The sequence below is a fragment of the Phlebotomus papatasi genome, chromosome 1, assembly GCF_024763615.1.
Source record: "Phlebotomus papatasi isolate M1 chromosome 1, Ppap_2.1, whole genome shotgun sequence".
Taxonomy (NCBI): domain Eukaryota; kingdom Metazoa; phylum Arthropoda; class Insecta; order Diptera; family Psychodidae; genus Phlebotomus; species Phlebotomus papatasi.
The window spans coordinates 34,799,900-34,818,893 of NC_077222.1; the positions used below are offsets into that span (position 1 = coordinate 34,799,900).

The 18,994-nt window shown below is 34.9% G+C and overlaps 1 protein-coding gene across 1 annotated transcript; it reads left to right on the forward strand.

The window, feature by feature from the left end:
- Position 1: 1 nt before the first annotated feature.
- On the forward strand, positions 2-17,020 carry LOC129798929 (histone-lysine N-methyltransferase PR-Set7). Its single transcript, XM_055842439.1, has 3 exons — positions 2-596; positions 11,502-12,735; positions 16,090-17,020. Exons 1-3 carry the CDS (start codon positions 587-589, stop codon positions 16,298-16,300), a joined length of 1,455 nt encoding a protein of 484 aa, XP_055698414.1. The 5' UTR covers positions 2-586; the 3' UTR covers positions 16,301-17,020.
- The last annotated feature ends 1,974 nt before the right edge of the window (positions 17,021-18,994 follow it).

Consider the following 18,994-nt stretch of genomic DNA (forward strand, 5'->3'; position numbering starts at 1 on the left):
GTCAGCTGATTTTTATCCAAGACGCTCTCTGACAGCAAACTTGGCGGCATTTCTGGAAAAGTTCACAAAATAGGCATTTTCCGTGGTTGGAAGTTGTAAATTTACGGCTTTTGGTATTCTTTGGGAACGATTGTGTGTATTTCCGGGTAAATTGCATTGAGCTATTGTGTGTAGAATTTCGCAAAAATAATGCTTGGATAGAGATGGATAGAGGGTTGTCATCGCTTTGCGCCGCCATCTTTGTGGTCTTTGAAAAAGATCGTGTGCGATAGCTTGTGTTTATTTGTGACTTTTTCCGTGATTTTATCTGTCTCCACACCCTGATTCTTCCACCAAATCACACCTGACACCTTCCTGTGCAGATTGACGTGCGTGACTTGTGGTGAAGTGCGTGAGGAGAAGCAGAAAAAACGTGTGTGTCCATTTTTCGTTTACCACCAAGCGCAACATTGTGCTTCTTCGCCAGCCCACAAACCACCGATATCAAATGGAGGCACATTAGAAGAGAAGAAGTCAAGAGAATCCCACGGAAACCGCCAATAGACAAACAACCCAAACACTCGATAACCGGCCAAAGCCAGAGGATATGGTTCGAGGTAAGGATTTTTTTTCTTAATTTCCTAGTTTATTTTTGGGATTCATAGGGGGGAAAAATATGGCTCTGGAGGAGCGTCACTATGAAAAGAAATCTCTCAATCCATCTTGGCGATGCCCAAAGAATTCACCTACTTTGCACTATTTCAATTGCACTTTGCGCTCTCTCGCTCACGCTCGGCAAGAAACCGCGATCGTAGTTCTTTGTGCTTGTGCCTTTTCGGTTGGAGCGCACAAGAGGAGGAAAATTGTGTGAATGCGCTTGCAGAGTCGGCAATTTGGAGGTTATTGCCCGTCCCCAAGCACTTTGGTACTCTCTTCCACTTTTCCTCTCTCTCTTCAGCGCTAACGCCCTTTGCTTCCGCACTTCCGCAAACTATCTCCGGCAAAAGTGCCCACGCAACAGCCTCTTCTCCTGGGCCCTCTGCAGAAATTCCCATGATGCTAATTGTTTTGGGATTCTGGAAAATCCCTTGGCATCATTGATTCATGGAACAAAAAAAAATCACAGAAATCGATGTTGAAGGAGGAACACGAAGGTTTCAAAATTAGGCTTAGTCTGATGATGATTCTCAAGCAAACCAACCAGCATTTTTGAACGTAAAACCTCTAAAAAAAAAATTCCATCCTGAAGAAAAAAAACAAGAAGTTATTAATGTAGTTTATCTTATGTGACATGGGATTCTACTAATGTCAGCAACCTGGGATTATTCAAAATTGCGCTTTATCTTTGACACATTCTGGGATTTGAAACGGTCTTTAGACCTATAACTTTATCTCCCTAATTTCTCAATGAATGATTAAAAAAAAAAAGAAATATCGTCACGGTAAAAAATTTCGGCACATATTTGTTCCAAAAATTAGCTCGTCCACGGACACCATAATTTTTGGCATAATCTTGTTCCCAATATTAGTAACGAATTTGTTCCAAATTGTAGCTCGTCCACGGACACCATAATTTTTGGAACAAATTTGTATCTTCTAGGAGGAACAAATAGATACCCAATATTAGAAACGAATTTGTTCCAATAAATAGCTCGTATAGTATAAAAGCGTATCCCTCATCTCACACTCATTCACCCGTCACCGAAGTGAAGAGGACGTCAAATCTGTGGTAACTTTCGTGCTACATGGTTTCACTTTTTTAATTCGAGATTCCCTTCCCCTCTTGCTGCCAGTACTCGCATATGATTTCGTCATGCACGCGTCTGTATAAAACACTTTTAAGTAGATTCTTATTTGATGTTCCTTTTGAACTTTCGCCATCGAAATCCATCTCGACTGAAGTATAGGCCTTAACTGTAAGACGAAATCACTTACACGGATTTGTTCCCGACAATGGGAACAAAAAGATTCCCTATATGAGTAACAATTTCGTTCCAAAAATTACCTCGTCCATGGACATCGAAAATTTTTGGAACAAATATGTTACAAATGTAGGAATGATGCTGTTATAAAGAAAATGTACCAATTTGTTTCTGACAGTGGGAAAAAACAACCGAGTGCAACAAATTCTGTTCCAAATTTCGGGAACAAATTTGTATAAAACGAAATCAACTCAAATTTGTAGACTGTATCCACTGTATCAAAACAGTTTCAAAAGAAAGCTCTAACAAAATTGTAACTGTATTTTGTAACGAAACTGTAAAGAAGACTTTTTGGAACAAACAAATATCTTCTCTAGGTACAAATTGATTCCAAAAAAAATTTGTTCCAAGGAAAACTTGTTCCAATATTTTGGTCAGTGTCCAAAAGTTTTTACCATGTAAAGTGAATTTTTCTGAAATTCGTTCGCTGGATATGTTGTGGTCCGGAAAGAGTTATATTTGACACATTCTGGGATTCGAAACGGTCTTCAGACATAATCTTTATTCACATGAATAAATTCCCCTAATTTCTTAACAGGTGAAATTTTTAGAAAAAAAAATCCTACGATAGGATCAAACTTGAAATTTTGAACAAATCAATTAGACCATGATCAACTCCCTAAAAACTTAATTAAAAAATATATTCCTTAAAACCTACACTAGAATTACGTAAAAATTATTGGTTTTTGACTTAGTCCTCTTTTAGTGCTCTTATGCTCTAGACGTCTAGACTTAAACAGACTTAAGGCTTAAAGCCGATAGACGGCCTAATGGGAAACCGATGGGAATGTAGTCTAAACATTATTTTGCTTATAATAACGTTAAGCCGGTTCTCGGCTTATGCTTTAGTTGCGCTTGAGCCATTATACGTGCTTCAGATCTAGGACTTAGCCAAATGGCTTAGCTGCTTTAATTTCTTATCAATTAAAATTTTTCGAAAAATTTAACTTACGATTGGGTTTTTAAAGATAATAACTTATAAGGCTCCCAGCAATAGAATTGCTCAACCTCTCAGCTCAGAATTGCTAAACCTCTAGTCTGAAGACCGCTTCAGTCTCCTTAGTGCTGAAATAAATTCTGACTGGCTGTTTAACCTGGAAAATGCAGCATTAAGGGATTAGGTAAGGGGATTATGCAAATGACCTCTAATTGATGATTCTAAGCCCTCTCAATGTATGATAGTTCGGAATAAGTTTTCACAGCCGAATTTTACAGGCTAAATATTTTTGAAGATCAGCCTGAGTCTATTTTGGGCTTTAAAGAACGTGCTAAGTCCATTGTAGACCGCCCAGGAAGGAGCACCTTGCCGTGGTGTGAATACTTCTTCTATGCTCCCAGAGTTTTGACGGTTTTGACATTAAACTTACTAATAGTAATTTCGAAAGGCATTAGAGTCCTTTTTGTAATACACGGTTACACGATTTAAGACATGTATTAGTAGGGTGCTGCAGGGATGTAAAAGGGAGGGAAGATAGAGGAGAAATTCTGAACGAGGATGGAAGAGGTGCAGATTATATGAGAAGATTGGAGGCAGCAAAAAATATGTATTAATGTTGGCAATGTATGTTATAAGGTCCAAAATGGACGCTAATAAAGAATTATATAGTAATTTCGAAGCATTTTTAGGGTAAAAATTGACGTTTTTGTGTGCATTACATAGTATTTCGGATATGAAACCATAGCTGTGTAGTATAATACTAATACTTTTTAATTTCCTGATGAATAAAATTGAAAAATATATTCAAAATTCTATTTACACCTTTTCGGTCCTAGGACCGCTAATGAACCAGATTCAGTTAAAGAGCCGAAAAAAGAGGAAGAAACTAGTCTGAATCCTGTTAGACTATTCCCTTGCTCTGATAAGAATATTCTTGGGAGTTCCGGAGAATTCGTTCTCTATTAGAACTGACTCTCTGCTATTTTCAAGGTCTCTATTAACGACTCTTTCGAGCCACCGGCTTCAAGTAATGTCCCCTTGTGTAGGCTACCCCAGGGGATATCTCGAGAGAGTTTAATCAAGATCATAAAATAAATTTCATAATCTCACAGGTCCGGCAAATAAATGCCTCTAGGGAAGGAATAAATTCCTTCATAGAAATTTACCCAATTTAAATATTCTTGAAATATAATCGAAATGACTCGATTTAACCAAAACTAAAATTGGTATATTAGTTAACCATTTAAGGACGACTGGGTCATTCGCGACCCATCGAGAAAATAATTTTCTCTGACTTATTTAAAGTTATTTTTTCTAATGTTTGTACGTAATCTTAAAGTAGAATGTTGTAGAAATCAATCAATCAATCCATCAGTTTTGTGTTGAATTATTCGTATACGAGTATAAAAACCCAATTTTATCCCTCAAAAAGGGTAAAAAATCCTAATTTGAAGATTATTTTGTATGAACGTGCATGTTCCTCTTGAACAGAAGTTTGAGAAAAAAATCTTGGGTTTTGAAAAACTATCTCAATTAATTGACATCTTAAATTTGAATATTACAGCCACCAATCATGAAATTGAAATTAGTATCCCTTTCTTTCTCAAAAGGTGTACATAAGTCTATCCCGCTCTTTCGTACCCTTCTTCTTCTTCTTCTTTTGAACATCACGGAAAATTCAATTTAGTTCAATATAAATTTAAAGTGGGAAAAGGAGAGATGGACATTATGGAAAACGTTTCAAAGAGAAAAGAATGTGAATTTTAATTACATAAATTTTTCCTGATCTAAAAGGAGCCATATTTATGTAATTTCCTATAAAACTTTTTATCGTAATGCCTGCAGCAGCTTGCCGGGGGGTTGCTGCAGCATACCTTTTAGATTTAGGAAAATTTAATGAAATCAAAATTCACTTTCCTTTATAAAACATACGGGAAAGTAAGTGATGTGAATTTTGATTACTTAAAATTTTCCTGACCTAAAGAAAGTGTTGGATCGGAAGCGTGTTTCTATTTTTACCATGGGGCAGGTATTAGGTATTTTACGAATATTTTTCGATTAATGAACTCAGGTTTCTTAATATTAAAGCCCTATTTAACTAATTTCTTTAGGACAATCTGATGTTTTCATCTTTTCTATTAAGGAATTATTCAACATTAAAACGATTTAAACATAAAAACAAATTTGAATTTAATTTTACGAATATCTTAGCTCTAAAATTATGTTTAGTAATTGTGGTCTGTAGGCATAATAAGCCAACATGGTTAATGATATCAATTTTAAACAATTGGATGCTTTATTGCATAATATTTCGTGGTAGATCAATAATAATCAAATATAAGTAAATTAATTTAGAAGAATTTTCTAAATTACAATATCTGTGAAACAATCCAACAAATAAAAAAAAAGTATCTCAGTCAAATGGCGCGTTTTTCATGCCTTCGTGATTCTCAGGAGGGAAAATCCATTTTGTGTCTTGTATTACGACATTAGAGAGACAGGCAACTTTGTGGGATTTCTTCCGAAGTTTGCCACACAACAAACAAAGATTCTCCCACGTTGATCTCCCGCGACGATCACCGACAAAACTTCCATTTTCCGCCCAATTGACTGAGCAAATTGACATTTTCAAGGGAGAACTCTTCTCGATGGATCAATCACTTCGTAAGAACCATGACAATTTCAGCTAATACCCATCTTACTCTCTAAAAATAGAGAAAACATTTTAAAGCGATAGCAATCGACAAAATAATGTATGATCCTCATGTGTTCGGCCAAAAAGTTCTCAGGCAGAGGCTGCTCCAGAAGTGGCAGATAGCAGGTGGCATGAACATCCACCTGACAATATTTCAGATGATCCACTACAATTCAGTAGTAGCGTAATCGTTGTGTTTTTTTTCTTATGCGAGATTTATTCCACGCAAAAAAGTGTGGAATTTAATAAAAGCATAATGTGTTTTGATGCTTGGATGAGATGGTGAGAGTGATTCATGCGCACATAATTCCCTGAAGTGGTTGAGTTGATTCGCAGAAAAATACTCTACGTGATTCTTCCTTATCGGATGTTTGTGGTTTTTTCTTTTTTGATAAGTTTTATGAACTAGGTACAATGTGGGAGACCACAGAAAATGCACAAGAACTTTTATCCAAAAAAAAGAGAAATTTTTTTTGGTTCTTTAAACTTTTTGGTGTTTTGTGGTTCTTGCATTTTTCCAGTGGTTTTCAAGTAGAATAGATACAATTGAGTTTAAGAATATAGGGTAAGTGTGCCAAATTCCGGCCAGCTTTCAATTTCGGACACCTTTTTTGTTCCTCGAATTTCCATGAATTTTTAGTTTTTACATACTCTAGAGATTAAACAATGCAAAAGAATAACCAAAAATGTAGCTTCGACAAACGAAATGATGTGAAAAAGACTTTGGAAGAATCCCGTAAGGGCAAGGAACTGTGAGAATGAAGGTGGCCGAAATAAGGCACCGAAGCTATGTCTATATTTTTATTAATTTTAAAATGTATTAAGAATGATTGTAGAGTAAATCAAGACGGTAAACTCTTTACAAGGTTCCAAGAAACACTCTTACAAAAGAAAGAATAAAAAATCAATTTGTATTTTAAATATTACATTTCAAACTTGGGACTTTGACGCTTGCATACAACTATGCCGAAATTTGGCACATTTACCCTAAAGATACCTAGGGTAAGTGTGCCAAATTTCGTCATAGTTGCATGCAAGCGTCAAAGTCCCAAGTTTGAAAGGTAATATTTAAAATACAAATTGATTTTTTTTATTCTTTCTTTTGTAAGAGTGTTTCTTGGAACCTTGTAAAGAGTTTACCGTCTTTATTTACTCTAAAATCATTCTTAATACATTTTAAAATGAATAAAAATATAGACATAGCTTTTGTGCCCTATTTCGGCCACCTTCATTCTCATAGTTCCTTGCCCTTACGGGATTCTTCCAAAGTCTTTTTTACATCATCTTGTTTGTCGAAGCTACATTTTTGGTTATTCTTTTGCATTGTATAATCTCTAGAGTATGTAAAAACAAAAAATTCATAGAAATTCGAGGAACAAAAAAGGTGGCAGAAATTGCAAGCTGGCCGGAATTTGGCACACTTACCCTACATCTAATTTTGTGATTTATGTTCTGCTCAACAGCTTTAGAGTTACAACACAATTCCTTCTTTTTCAATTGTTCTTTTGCAAGATAAGCGATCTGAGTTAATAAATTTTTCATGTTACTATAATAAATTTCCCAATGATTATTCATAATGTCTTACTTGGAATAATGTTCTAAGGAGCACTTTAAATTGACTTTATGACGTCAAAGTTCTTCATTTTCCTAATCAAGATAAATAACATGGATTTATTTTGTGTTTTTACAATGAAATTTACTCAAAATTATTAACGAACACGATGTACGAATATTTAAAAAAAATGATCATTCAATTCTAATTTAAATACTCCAAAATGCAAAACATTTTATTACTCACTTATTGGATATCACAAAGAGTTATTTTATCTTCGGATATGCTCCAATTTTTCCATCTATACCTCTATTTACTAGGTACACAGAGGGGGTCCCCTGAATTCTCAAAATGTGTTTCTATATTTTATTCAGCTTCACTTTTATTAACTTTATAAAACCTCAGTGCTCTCAGTATTTGTTTCTTTCCACTGAATTTTTGTGCGGAAAATTCTCAAGATTAGCATCTCGTGAAATATCACACAGCCATTGTACAAATTTCGACGTCTTAATGACCAGTATTGGGCGAGAGAGTTGAGGAATGATGCATGAGTTGGTGTTGTGAGGAAATTGCATCCAATTCTGGGCACTCTTGTGCTTCGCCGATGTTTTGTGTTTTTTTTATGTGGATGGGAGAGTACGGAAAGTCATGGTACAAATTGTCTCTATGTCAGAGATGGTTCTAGGTAGTTTGGTGCCCGAGCTTAGGGTTTGTGTGATGCTCCCAAAATTGTATAATTTTAAAAACATGTGACAAACTTTTGGAGTTTTTTTTTTAAATTTATATTATTTGAAGTTTTTGAAACATTTTTTGATAAATTTTCTTACACGATCAATTTTCTACCTTATGAGAAATTTAACGTTAAAGTTTAGCATGTTTAAAAAACTCGATTATAAATCCTTGGTACCACCACAATATCTATTCCTTTTTTTTTACTTTAGAAAAGTTCTTTGAAATATTCTGTAGTCTATCCGTATTTGTTAATTCATTTTTATATTCTGGGTAAGACTTTTTTAAAGAAAAATCCATAAAATTGATTTCGGCATACCTTTGATGTTCGAAAATTTATAAATAATAATAGAAAACCAGTGTAATTTTAGTTTGTTTCTTCTATTCTAAAATAGTATTTAATTATAATGAAATATTAGGTGAGATTCTTAACAATCTCACCTACTATAATCCTAACAGAATTTCATGTCCTCCGATCGGCCCCAAACTTTGCCAAAATGTGTTTCGCCACTTCCTGATCACGAATATATGGGGGGCTAAGTTACGTTCCCGGCCGGCCGACCGCTCTTTGGAGCTTAATAGCTCCTAAACTAAAAAAGATATCGACTTGCGGTTTTTGGCAAAGGTTATATATCGTATGAAAATTGTAACATGGTGCATTGACCCCCCACCGTCCACCCCTCCTTCCGTCATTTTGAATACCCCCCTTTTTTTGTTTTCTCAATAGCTCCGCCCCTATGGCATTCAGCGGACTCAAATTTTAGTATGTTATAGCTGGGCCTTAGAGCTTTCCATCAATACCAAACTTAAGGTCCCGCGACCCCCTTGACCCGAGCAATAAGGGTCCAAAATAAAATTCTTAAAATGGCCATAACTCCGATTCTAATTGTCAGAATTTAAAAAAGAGGGCGTTTTGGAAAGCTCTCATGAAATGCTACTTCCCCTTCTAACATCGCAAGTTCATAAAACCACCGCTAGGGGCGCTATTATTAAAAAGAAAATTTTTAAATCTTAAAAGTTAAATAACTCAAAAATTCCTTATGCAATCGGGCTGAAATTTTAGTATATTGTAGCGATTGTAGCCGTTGATTATACCTATCAAACAAAAAAAACCTTAAGTCGATCAATAACCCCTGACCCGAGCTATAAGGGGTCAAAGTTCGAACATTGACCGGCCTCTATCTCCGGTTCTAATTAACATTTTGAGCTAAATTTTGGGTTTTCGGTTCGTCTCGATGAGCACTTTCAGATGGAAGTTCAAAAAGTCACCACAGATGGCGCTGCGATAGCGTCAAAATTCAAACTCATTTTTCTCAAAAACGGCATTGTGCAAGTTAATCAAATTTTAGAGTGTTGTAATCTAGTCTAGGAAATTTCCAAAAAGTGGCGTAAGTGCGCTGTGGTTATAATAGAACCGGAGATATGAGGGGTCAAAATTCACGAAATTCAAAAAATCATATCTCCGGTTCTATGTGACCGATTTTGATGAGTGTAAGCTTAACCCTTTAAGGACGAGAAGCTTTCCGCTGAGCGAAATTCAACGAAATCAAGTTTCCCTCGATATTTTAGCCTAAATAAGAGATTTATGGTTAAAAAGAAATTTTTCCATCAATAGGAGTCCTGGGTATGAATTCTGAGATGGTGAGTTTTTCACGTGAGAAATTCACAGCTCTGAGATCACCTTTAGTAAGCATTTTGTCAACCTTTGTAAAAACGTTCATGTGAATTTTCAGATGCTGTAAGTGTATCAAGTGACACTTTTGTGAAAGCTTCACCAAACGCTTACTAGAAACGATCTAAAAATCGTGAGTTTCTCACGTGAAAAACTCACGCATCTCAGAATTCATAGCCTGGAAAACTATGGGTCATATATGACCCAATCGTCCTTAAAGGTAAAAAAGCACAAAATTTTCCAGACGACTAGTTTACTCGTTTGCTCTGTTATTTTTGAAAGATAAATAACTTGGATATATTTGTAATAATAAAAAAAATATTTAGAGTACGAGTAAAAATTAAAACGATCAAAAAATCATTTTAAAAAATCTCATTCAATTTTTGGTCTCAAAGAATTTTGAAGACTGATACACAAAAACAATAATTTTTATTAAAAAAATGTATTATTTACTTCATTTTTAATTTTTATGATATTCATCGAAACAATTGCGAGTACTGGTAACAAAGAGATAAATGTCGCATGCCTCACAAATACTGGTCTTATAATCCTTTTTTCTGATAGCACCATGTGCACCTCAGTTTTCTTCGAAACATGTTTGATGGTAATGGGTAGGTGCAATGTTGTTTGTCTCTGTGAATTTAAGACGTACAGTTGCACATTGCTGTGAATCCGGGAGTTCTTCCGGAGTTGATGCGTTTTCGATCAAGACTTCAAAGTTCACTTCATCCACATCTTGTTCCAAATATATTATGTCGCTTTCGTTCAGGACAAGATTGTCGGCATCATCGCTATCTTCCGGGCATAATATGTGGATGATTTCGGGTTCATTCATCATGAAATTTTTTTTTCCATTTTTGAAGTCATGTACAAGAGTAAATAGTTATGAATTTACAACATACGCAGAAGTATCTTATAAATAATCAAAATATTACCTTCTTCAGTCAGTATTGCACTGGGAAATCTCAGCTAATTGATATATCACACAATATTACACGAATAAATAACTATTTTGCGCACACATAAACAAAAACATGAAACAGTCTAACCTCAAATCTTCGAAAATCCACTAAAAACAAATTCGGTGTTTTTTTACCTTTAGGGACAATTGGGTCATATATGACCCATGAAAATTATGAAGCTTTCGTGAAAATACCAATAAACTATAATTTTTACCTTGTTGAGAAATATTATGTATAGTTATTACAATTTCTAGTCCCAAGAGGTTTATGCTTTAAAAAAAAATTGGAAATATTAAAAATATTAAAATTCAAGCACCAACATGAAAATTTGAAAATTCGTCATTTTTGAGCTTAAATACTTTTTATATAGCAAATAGCTGTAGATTTGTAAAAAATATCCTAGATTTCTACATCTTTCTACTTTGTGATCAGGTACAAACATTAGAAAGAAATAACTTCAGGTAGTCAGGAAAAATTATTTTCTCTATGGGTCACGGGTGACCCAGTCATCCTTAACTCTTTCGCGTCTTTAGGGTCATATATGACCCGGGGAAAAAAGTTTCTTTTTGGCTATTTACATTAATTGAAATCTAACTGGAGTCTTGAGAAAATGAGCCAAGAATCTTACATCCTTCTATTATGATGTCGTGCACGAACAGATAGATTTCAATTAATGTAAATACCCAAAAAAAACTTTTTCCCCGAGTCATGACATTACCCTAAAGACGCGAAAGAGTTAAAGGGTTAAAAGAAACAACTGGTTGTCTTTAATTTTGACGCCCGGGATTACCGTCGCATGCATGACGCCGCTCCCTCGATTCGTCACTGCTCTATGTAGTATGTAATTAATGGGCGAGTGAGATGAAAGAGGAAATATGCCAAGGACGGAATTGTGTCAATTGAAGAAAAAAAAATGTTGGAAAATATAATTTTGATGGTAATGGGATGGAAATTTAATTTGTCTCTCTTTTTTGGGGGGGCGTCTTTTGGCAGGAAGACGAGCACGTCCGGCTGCTCCGACAGGAAGTAGCAGTGCCACATCGCGAAATTTGCTGGAAGAATACTGTGCGAGTCCCAAGAGGAAGGACTATAAGCTCGATCCGTTGAGTATTCATGAGAATGGTAGTAGTGAAAAGATGCCTGGTATTGAGACAAAATTCAAAACACAAATGGTTCTGAGGCCTTCGTCAAAGAGGAATATGAAGAGTATCGAGATCACGAGGTACTTCCCAGTGCAGGCACAACAAAAGGTGGAAACTATTGAATTGGTGGATGATGATACATGTGACTCATTTCCGGATAGATCGTCCAATGAGGAGGAGGAATCTTCGAATATTTTTCTGCAGAAACCTGTGCTGAAGCTCAATGTAGACAAATCACCAAATCAGGCATCGTCCATTGTCATTAAGAAGAGTCTGGAGGTGAAGACGGATTTTTCCAGTCTCACTACAAATGGTTTTGTGTCCTTTGCTGCAGCAGTAACAACAACAACAACATCCGGAAAGGTCAAAGAAAATGGAAATTGTGTTGATGTACTGAAGCCTGTTTCGCCAGTTTTGGCATGTTCAGATAGCAATTCCTGCGACAGTGGAGTTGTAACTGATCGTGGTCTCGATGCCACTCCCGCCGGAGCCAGGCTGCGTCACAAGAAACCCACAACACCGCATCGAATTGTCTGTCCGTCGCCCAAGAAAAGTGATGCTGAGAATGTGAATGATGTGGAGAATGCCGGAGAGGCCAGTGAGGATATGTGCATCCTCAAGACCCGGATAGACTCTGAACTTGCACAGAATTCAGAGAATCCGGATGTTGAGGAGGTGCCAATAAGGGACAATGGAGTTCATACGGCCCCGGTGGCTGGTGCCAGGGCCAAGAATGGCACCACCAAAAAACTGCTCAATGGCACTGCCCAGAAGTCCATCAAGGAGTTCTACAAAGTACGCCGGAGTGCGCGGAAGACCAAGAAGGAGGTGCAGAAGGAGGAACAGCGGGCCATCGAACAGGCCATTGCTGAGGGACGGCAACGGGGGCTGGCGGTGAAGTTGTTCAAGGAGAAGGGAAGGGGAGTGGTAGCCACTCAGGCATTTGCCAAGGGAGACTTTGTGGTGGAGTATATTGGGGATTTGATCTCGAATGGGGAAGCTGGCAAGAGGGAACAGATTTATGCAGAGGATCAAAATGCTGGCTGCTATATGTATTACTTCAAACACAAAAATGTTCAGTACTGGTGAGTTTATTTATTATTTACTTGATTTTACAGCGCACATTCCATGCAAAAGTGCAACATTTTGATGTCGTTGTTTTTTTTTATATTTGGAACTTACTGTTTTGGAAAAAAAACGATGTTCTTTTCAACTAAAATAATTGTAACAAAATAATAATAACAATATATGAGCGCCCACAGAACTAGGCTAAGTGTAAATAGCCGAGACAGCGACAACTGAGCGATAACCATTTTTTACACTTCGTGTCTCGGCTATGACCTTTTTTTTGGTAATTATTGAGGAATTACCATTTTTCGTTCCGAAAGCTCCTGGTGCTCCGAACATTTTTATTCGCGACAATTGTATGAATGACCGTTTATTTTTAAATCATAAAACCGCCAAATTGAAGAGCCAAGTATATCTAAAATTGTTCATTGATAGAAAATTCTTCCAGGAATGATAAAATATGCTGAGTTTGCTATTAAATTAAATTTCGGTAATATCAAAATTGTTTACAATTTTTGTGATTCTAAAATTAACACTCTGATTGATTGTTATTATTTGATAACAAATAATAAACTCAATCATTAAACCAATATTTTAATTATTAATTCAGTAATTTATATTTTTATTCCTTATTATCCTTAAATTAATATTTGTATTTTGTCGGGTAATAATTTTAAAAAAATATATATGAAAAATTGAAGAAAAACATGATTCAAAATTTGATGTTTTATGCGCGGATTATTGCTTAAATTTCAAGGAAGCAGTCTGACATTTTATATAAATTTTATATGAAACTTAACTTTCAATACATTCCAGAGGTTAAAATCGACGTTAAGACAGCGTAAATTTAAAAATTTTACAGAAGAATATTTTATAAAAGTATTTGAAAATTCATATTGGCATTTTATGTTCCTCTGTGTTTTCGGTTGCAGACTTTTTATTTATTTATTAATGAAACCTCCTTTTTAGAACCAAATCGATTTTCTTTGACCCGAAAGAGAGTATATAATTGGAATACTAATGAAAATTTAGATCAATTACATAAGCTGTCTCAGCTACCCGCTTAACTTCGAATAATAATAAAAAGTGGACAAGACAACTTATTTGGAATTTCATGATTCTCGGTAGGGTTGAAAGTTTGGAAACGATACCAATAGACTTATGAAAGCCGCAAATCGAAAAAAATAGTGAGGAATACTTGGAAATTCCTAAACTTATTTTTTTCAAATGTTTTTGAATTTGATATTATTTAAAAAAAAAAAGTAAGATATCGAAGAGAATCTAACCCGAAATAAGCAATGCCGTAGATGAAGTCCCGAAATTCGTTTCTTAATTGCGATTTATGACAAAAATTAAAATTGCATATCTCGGGAACGTATAAAGGTTCTTCTATAATTATTTTATTTCAAAGGAAATTTTGATATTTTTGAGACAATATACTTGGTCTTAAATTAAGTGTTCAAGTTTCTCGTAAGAACCCTCTGAATTTTGTTTGGATAAATTAAAAAGTGTTATTAAAGAATTAAAAAAATTAAAAAAGTGTTAATCAGTAATATTGAATGCTACATTCCATGAAAAGACAGCTTTTACTTTTATTTTCTTTTAACATAAACTACATTTTCACTAAACCAATGAACTCAAAAGTGGAACTCTATCACTAATGTTTAAGAATTGTAGTTTTTTTTTACAGATTTGTTTAAATTGATTTCTGACCAATACACAATAACTTTTGTTTGTAAACATGTTTTTAAAATTTCCCCGGGAGAATGAGCGAAATGATTAGATCTAGATCTCACTCACTCTCATTGACATGTCGAAAACATGCCAACAAAACATGTCAAAAACATCTCAATCATAAAACGTTTACGAATGCGCTTAAAAAAGCGCAATCTTCACCGTTTTACGATTGAGCTATGCGTGATTTTAAACTCATTTACCGTCTTAAGATTGAGCTCTGCGTGATTTTAAGCGCATTTACCGTTTTGTATTTGAGTTGTGCGTGATTTTAAGCGCTTTTACCGTTTTACGATTGAGCTGTGCGTGATTTTAAACGCATTTACCGTCTTAAGATTGAGCTGTGCGTGATTTTAAGCGCATTTACCGTTTTGTAATTGAGTTGTGCGTGATTTTAAACGCATTTACCATTTTATGATTAAGCTGTGCGCGATTTTAAGCGCATTTGCCGTTTTATGATTGAGCTGTGCGTGTTTTTAAGCGGATTTACCATTTTAAGATTGAGCTGTGCGTGATTTTAAACGCATTTACCGTTTTAAAATTAAACTGTGCGTAATTTTAAGCGCATTTACCGTTTTATGATTGTGCTGTGCGTGATATTAAGCGCATTTACCGTTTTATGATTGAGCTGTGCGTGTTTTTAAGCGGATTTACCATTTTAAGATTGAGCTGTGCGTGATTTTAAACGCATTTACCGTTTCAAAATTAAACTGTGCGTAATTTTAAGCGCATTTACCGTTTTATGATTGTGCTGTGCGTGATATTAAGCGTATTTACCATTTTATGACTGAGCTGTGCGTGATTTTATGCGCATTTACCGTTTTGTGATTGTGCTGTGCGTATTTTTAATGGCCATCTTAGTAGTTTTATGATTGAACTGTGCGTATTTTTAAGCGCAAACTTAACCGTTTTATGGTTGAGTTGTGCGTGTTTTTAGGCGCAATTTTAACAGTTGTATGACTAAGCTGGGCGTAAGCGCAGTTTTATCCGCTTTTTGTTTGAACTGTGCATGTTTTTAATCGTAATTTTCTCCGTTCTTTTACTGTTTTTAACTGTTTTATCCTTAATCTATGCGTGTTTTTAGCACAATTTTAACCATTTCCAAAAAGTCTTAGAAATCGGGTCGGATAAATGTTTAAGTAATACCCGAAAATTTGAAGGGTTGTATCCATGACCCGTCCGACCCGCAGAAAATAAAATAAAACCCGCCCGAACCGCAAAAAATCATGCGGGTACCCGCGGGTCGGGTCGGGTCGGGTATGCAGGGCTCTAGTCTACAGTGAGTGAGAATATGTCGCGGTGGACGTTTCATTCTTATGAAGTGAGAAATGGATGGTACCTTCAATTGTCCTATTTCCCTCTATAAGTTTTTAACGTTTTTAACATTATTTTGGTGAGCCCCATTTGGACTTACAATGTGGACAAATGCAATATATTTTGTAAAATCCAATTTCACCATGGGGAGGCGATCCGTTATACAAACCGGACGATCCGAGCTGCACCGATAATATGTTCTCTTCTTACCTTAAGTGACTTTAGCATGGACTGTGCGGATTACTATTTATTTCTTCTTATGTTGCTATATTTTTTCTTGTTCTTTTCTAATCAATACAATCCTTCCGACGACCTTTTTGCAGTATCGATGCTACGAAGGAGACAGGCAAAATGGGTCGCCTGGTGAATCACTCACGCAACGGGAATCTGATAACAAAGATAGTGGACTACAAGGGAAGACCACATTTAGTGCTATTGGCCAAAGAGGACATTGAGCCTGGGAAGGAGCTCACGTATGACTATGGTGATCGCTCCAAGGAGTCCCTCTTGCATCATCCGTGGCTGGCATTTTGAGTGGTGTTCCTGCTGAGAGAGTGACTGAGAACGGGAGTTTTGTTTCTTTCAGATTTTCTGAAAAACCTTTTCCCACTTTTTTTTTGTGTTTTCCTTCCTCCAAATCCTCAAACGTAATTGGGGGAAGGATCATAGATGCGTTCAAAAAGAAAAAAAAAAAACAAAAGAAAACTTAATATTTAATATTTCTCATCTATTTATTCCTCTTCTCTTTGTGCGAGAGAGAGAGAAAAATCGCCCCTTTTTTTCCCTCGAAATACTATGAGGACTTTTTACCCCCTTTTTAAAGATTAGAGGAGACAGACAGAATGTGTTCTTAACGTTTTTTTTCTCTTACTTTAATTCGCTATATTTACAATGTTACTTCTCTTTATTAAGATTTACTTTATCACGCTTTCATTACTCGAGTTTTTTTTGTGTGTTTGAGGTTGTTTGCAGAATTTACTATGCGAAGAAAAAGAAGTTAAATGTCTTTGTTTTCTGCAAATGTGAAGCTAAAGAAGGAACTATTCTAGTTGTTTCAATTGGAATTTCACAGTGAAAGTTGTGCAAAATTTCACACGGCAAGACTGTCGCCAAAAAACAAATTGGTTTCCATTTTTTTTTTTTAATTTTCAATCCACTTAGTTTGACTTATTAAGTAATAAATCACACGTTAGTAGAATGTAGAATAATTAACTAAAAAAAAACAAACAAAATGAAAATATTTGTATAATTTCGCGCACGAAATGCAAAAGAATATTTGTATAAAAGGAAGATGGAGAAAAAAAGAACCACAATTAAAAAAGAATAAAATATATACTTAAAATGACTAAAGTCAGAAAAAGTTCATCTCAAAACATTTTTTCAAATCAATTATTAGTATTAAAGACGTAGAAATGTTTTGTAATAAGCATTAAAATGATGAGGTGAATCGTTGCTTCAAAGTAGGATAAAAAAAAATAATAATCAGAAAAATGTGTGAAATGAACAAATATACAGTATCATGACAGAACTGATGGAGCATTTCATTCAGCCATTGAATTGTTTCCAGAATTCGAAACTTCGACGAAACGAGAAAAATCGTTTTGGTCTATTGGAGCAGGAAGACTATAACCTCACTTTTTCTCATTATTCGGCTTTTCGCTTGATTTTTCTATAATTTAGGGTTAGGTTCACAACATAACCTCGAACAAAAATTCTCAACTTCAATTTCTCATGAAATTCTCTCTACTATTCGAAAATGAGATTATTTTTCTTACAGGATTTGACTAAAATCGCCCAGAAATATTTTAATTTCTAAGAACCTTAAGTTTTTAGGTTAGATGTTTATTCATTTAAGCTCTTAAGAGCTCTGCTAAGTAGTTTTTTTTTTGTTGATAAAAAATTTCTACGGAATTTTCAAATTTTACAGATTTTTCTACAGAAAATTACGTCTGATTAGGGTAAATGTCCTAATTCAAAACCAATTCCAGACGCTTTAACTTTGACAGAAAATTCAACACATTAACTTCAATTTTTTCTGAAGAGAATTACATAAATTTGCTCTTTTACTCTTCTAGAATGTTACTGTTTAGTGAAAATTCTTTAAATATAATTTGAAAACTTCTTAAATACAAGAAAAATACACGAGCGTAAAATGCTTCTATTTGAAACATATTAATTCAAATGGAGACAAGGGAAATTTTCTAATTGGAGACAAACAGTGTAAGTGAAACCACGACGAAATGCTTCCAAAATCTTGTTGAGTTGCTCTTGAGTGCAGAATTTGTTCTTATTCCTGGTCTTTTCTCCTTTCCCATCTAAAACAATAAGAAACTCTCTCCAAAAAAATCATATTTCTGGGGTTTCCTATTGAAGCATTTGCAGACACTTCAGAAATATCGTTTTTGTTCACGAAATAGGTAAATATTTCATTTCAAAACTTCACGTACCGTTACCAATAAAGATTAGCACTTAATTTAAGTAAAATTAGAAAGAAATACAGTAGAGTCTCGTTATAGTCCATATTTGGTTTCAGATTTGACACTTGTATCGCACTATAGTGCATGTCATTTGTTAAATTTATCAACGACTTTTAGTATTGAAATTGCTCGATGGCTTCCACTTTCTTTGCGATTGTGGTACTTGTCCTTGCTCTCTTCATTATGGATCACTATTATCACAACTACTTAATAAAGTTTGCCAAAAATATTAAAATAATTAGGACAACATTGCATGTCGCGTACTAAAAAACATAACCTCAGTGATTTGCAATCAACGGTCGATAAATTGTGGACTATAGAGCGATGGCCTATAGCGAGACTCTACTGTAGACATAAATGTTAAAAAAAAACGAATAAACAAAAGTCACCACATTGTGTTTTTCATTGGAAAACATGGTGGATCGATGAAAAATTCGATGGTGAAAAGGTACACTTTCCATTTTTCTGAGAAATTAACAAATTAAAATTTATGAATATATGAATGGATTTTCGCTTTGTTTGGAGCAAAATTAACTAAATAATGAAACTGTGGTATAGAAAATATATAAATATAATAATTTAGTACTGTATTTATCATGAAAACAATGACGTTTCCATTTGGAATATAGAAAAATTTCCTTTTGGAGCAGGTTTTGAATTAGCTTAATTTACCCTATCACAGAAATAAAAAGGAGAGGACCAAGAGCAAGCGAATATCTTCTGGTGTGTAAAATGCAACTCTACGTAGAGT

Excerpts from the sequence above, each read along its gene's own strand:
- LOC129798929 (XM_055842439.1), top strand. Across the intron at positions 12,736-16,089 it reads CACAAAAATGTTCAGTACTG|TATCGATGCTACGAAGGAGA; the intron begins GTGAGTTTATTT and ends ACCTTTTTGCAG.